Here is a 4,174-nt window from a genome sequence, read left to right on the forward strand (position 1 = left end):
TCTTTTGGCTGTGTGCGGAATAAAAACACTAGGGATTTTGCGTTCCCTTGTGTCGCCTCAGCAGATTTCTGATGTCTGATGTGAGTTTCGATAACATACTCGAACTACTGAAGAATCATTTCTGCCCAAAACCCTCCGAAATTTATTGCAGATTTCAATTTCATAAGAGAGTACAGTTAAACAATGAGTCAGTAAATTCGTACGTTACCGAATTAAGAAAATTAGCTGAAAATTGTAATTTTGGTGCTACTCTTGCTGAACGATTGCGCGATCAGTTGGTATGTGGATTACGAGATGAAGGAACTCAACGGAAGTTACTGGCTGAGCCAAAATTGAATTTTGACGATGCTGTTGCCAAGTGCCTTGCAGCTGAAACTGCGTTTTCACAATCAAAACAAATTCATTCTCAAAATTCTCAAGTTTCTAATTCAGGAACTTCTGATTTCGTTGATCAAGTGAAGTGTAAAAAGAAATTTAATTCGAAACAAAAAAATGTTTCAAAGGATGATTTTTCTAATAACAGTTATGTATGTTTTGGTTGTGGTGGACGACATGACCGTTCTAATTGTCGTTTTAAATCAGCGACTTGCAGGCACTGTGGCAAGAAAGGGCATGTACAAACTGTATGCCGGGCCAAGAGTATTCAGAAAAATAAAGCATACACACATAATACACATGAAATTAAAACCGAAAATGAATATTCGAATTCTGTAGTTAACTTTTCTGGTTTCAAACAAGGTATCGAGGTTTTATTGAACAACCATGCATTAAAAATGGAGATTGATTCTGGATCTTATTATTCTATAATTTCTAAAGAAACTTTTGAAACTTTGTTTGGTTGCTGCAAACCTAAGATTAGAAACACTTTTGTGAAGTTGCGGGATTTTCAAGGAAATTTAATTTCACTTCTAGCTTCATGCATAGTAGAAGTACAATTTGGGAACAAGAAGGTCAGATTACAATTGCTAATTTCAAAATGTAAATGCACAAATATTTTGGGTTTCTCATGGTTTGAGCCTCTGGGTATTTCATTGAATGGAGTCAAAAAGATTGAATCTAATCCTGTGGATTTTGTAATTCAAAAATATAGCGAGGTTTTTGATGCTGGATTGGGTACATTTGCAGGACCTGTCGTGTCTTTACCTCTTGATCCTCAATTTCCTCCCATTCGACTCAAGGCTAGGAATGTTCCACTTGCAATGAAACCAAAAATCGAGATTGCTTTGAAAAAACTTCAGGATGAAGGAGTTATTGAACCTATTTCGAACCCAAAGTGGTCAACTCCTGTTGTTCCCGTTATTAAACCTTTAGGTGACGTTAGATTATGTGGGGACTATAAGGTAACTTTAAATAAGGCCATGAATGCTCACCCCTATCCAATTCCAGCTGTTAATCAGTTACTGTCAAACCTGAAGGGTGGAGGATATTACGCTAAAATAGATTTAGCTCAGGCTTATTTACAGCTTCGTGTAGACGAAACTTCAGCCGAGGCCCAGACAATTGTAACTCATAAGGGTGCTTTCAAGGTTAACAGATTGCAATATGGTGTTAATGTTGCTCCTGGAATTTTCCAAAATATGATCGAAAATTTGTTTTCAAATTTGGAAGGAGTAGTTCCATATTTTGATGACGTTTTGATCAGGGCTAATTCTCTAGATCAATTAGCATCAAGATTAGAATGCGTGCTAGACAAACTTAAAAATGTCGGATTACGTGCTAAAAGAGAAAAATGTCTTTTTGGAGTCACTGAAATTGAATTTTTAGGGTACCGTATCGATGCTGCGGGTGTTCACCCTTCCAAGTCGAAAATTGAAGCAATACGTTCGACTCCCATTCCAAAAAACAAAGCCTTGGTCTCGAGTTCACATAGATTTCGCTGGACCATTTCAAGGACAAAACTTCTTGATTCTGATTGACTCTTACTCCAAGTGGACTGAAGTACGACGAATGACATCAACTACTGCCACCGAAACCATCGATGTGCTGCGCGAGATTTTCGCTACTCATGGTTTGCCGGATGTTGTAGTTTCCGATAATGGACCTCAGTTCACATCTAACGATTTTCGCCGTTTCCTAGAAAGTAATGGTATTCGTCAAGCACTGATTGCTCCTTACAGACCATGTGCAAATGGTCAAGCAGAGAGAACTGTCCAGTCGGTGAAGGACTCTCTAAAACGCATCGTTTCAGGTTCCTGGAGAAAGCGTCTTTCCAATTTCCTACTTCATCAACACATCACGCCATCTTCAGTAACAGGGGTCAGTCCAGCTGAGCTGCTGATGGGAAGGAGGCTGACTACTGTCTTGGACCGTCTTCATCCAGACTTGGTGGGTGATAGAAGGTGGAAACAAGAGCAAGATGCAGCTACAGAGCAAAAGCAACGAAAAGTGAGACGATTCGATGCCAAAGATGCTGTCTACATCAGAAATTATAGCCAGGGTGCATCCTGGATTCCGGCTACTGTTGTGAAACCGACCAGACCAGTGTCATACAAAGCCATCACCAATACCGGAGATGTTGTCCGACGTCACACTGACCAAATGATGAACCGTTATCCTACAGATCCTACAAGTTCAGAGATTTCCGGATCGAGTCCAATTCCTGCAGATGTGTCAACAGAGACTAGTGCAGAACCTTCAAGTTCAACGTTTGCAAACGAGCAGATACCAAACCATAACGGAACTGCGGCAACAAAGACTCCGAGACCGAAACGAACAATCATTCGCCCAAAACGACTGGGAATCGACGACTTTCCTAACTAAGAAGGGAGGGGTGCTGTGATCTATTTCGTTAATATAGATGGCAGCATCTAATAGACCTTATTCTGTGCTTTGTTTATAATGTCCAAGTGATTTAAGATTGCTGTCTGTTCTGCTTCTGTGTCTCACGCTCTCTCGAGCATTTCGCAATCATGTAGCTAACGCGTTAACATCTATTTCTATTCGTGCTTCATCCTTTATCATGTGTATGTGTATTAAATGCAATAAGTCAAAGAGTTCACTTCGTCTTCTATCGTCTTCCACTCGGACGAATGTTTCAGCGAGAATGAAACATAAAATTTCGTGTTCATGCTAATGTTTATTCAGCATTAATACATAAAAACAAAAAAACAACTAGTGTGCATGAAATTTACTTGTCAACAATCAACATGGTTTTGTTTAGTCTTTTATTAGGTAGAGAATTTTTATGTTGTTATAACAGAATGGGTTTTCCTGCTTTTACCGATCACAACATTTGTTCATCACTGCCGCATACCAAGGGATCCCAAAAATATAGAAAAGTAAACATTCGATAATTTGATGAGCGTATTCCTTGCACTTTAAACATGAATGCAGAAATAAGTCAGTTTTTCGTTTCATTTTTTCCAGTTTTTTGTTTGCAATATGTTATAAACGAATTATTTTCTAGTTTAGGAGTGTGTTTTAGGTATGTTATATCCACGGTGTATTTTTTATGAAGGGTATGTGATAAAATAGAGGAAAAATTTATGTAAATAAATGAGACAAACATCGGGGATTACGAAACCGTATTCTATATTCACGGTGTATGTTATATCCAGGGTGCCATGCTATAAGTGTATTCGACTGTATACGTGGTCTTTCAATCCACATATGCAACAGATACCTCTAAATGTGTAGTTATGCGTTGGTTTCTGCAGTAAGCGACAAGAGAGCTGTAACTAATGCTACTGTTCTTATTTCGCTGGTTTATCGAGATTTAACACAAAGCCCCTCTCATTAATTTTTTCCTTCTCACAAATCCTATTTTATTTACGGAGTGGATATGTTGAATGCATGCTTGAATTCTAGCGAAGACACTTTCTCAGAATATCATGCAGATGGCAATTCAGATGGAGCCAACTGGTCTCCAACGGGTATCGAACCCCAGTCCTTCGCAATCCGGGCAAGCTCATTACTGATATACACTACGAGGAACGCCACTTGGATTCCTCCTAACACTTAATGTAACAATTCGAGCTGAAGTACAGAATTTCCGCCTTTGGTAACTTGAACATCAAATGGTTGCGCCCCAGGTGGCAGCAGTAGAGATATTGAGACGGTTTTTTTCACCCTGTATATCAAGGAAAGAAATTTTTTCTTGATAGTATGCCGAAGTGAATTCCATCGCGTCACGCAGCGGAGTGGGTTATATGGAAAGCAAACTCGTGTCACTCGT

General features: G+C 39.2%; 1 protein-coding gene across 1 annotated transcript; it reads left to right on the forward strand.

The window, feature by feature from the left end:
- Positions 1-1,947: 1,947 nt before the first annotated feature.
- Positions 1,948-2,760, forward strand: LOC149071186 (uncharacterized). The gene has a single exon (XM_089248095.1). It carries the CDS (start codon positions 1,948-1,950, stop codon positions 2,758-2,760), a length of 813 nt encoding a protein of 270 aa, XP_089104221.1.
- Positions 2,761-4,174: the final 1,414 nt, after the last annotated feature.

Source organism: Pholcus phalangioides, unplaced genomic scaffold (assembly GCF_987345545.1).
Source record: "Pholcus phalangioides strain wild (caught in Gottingen) unplaced genomic scaffold, Ppha-v1.0 ptg000019l_1, whole genome shotgun sequence".
Taxonomy (NCBI): domain Eukaryota; kingdom Metazoa; phylum Arthropoda; class Arachnida; order Araneae; family Pholcidae; genus Pholcus; species Pholcus phalangioides.

Coding starts and splice junctions, on each gene's coding strand:
- LOC149071186 (XM_089248095.1), top strand. CDS start 1,948: ATGACATCAACTACTGCCACCGAAACCATCGATGTGCTGCGCGAGATT.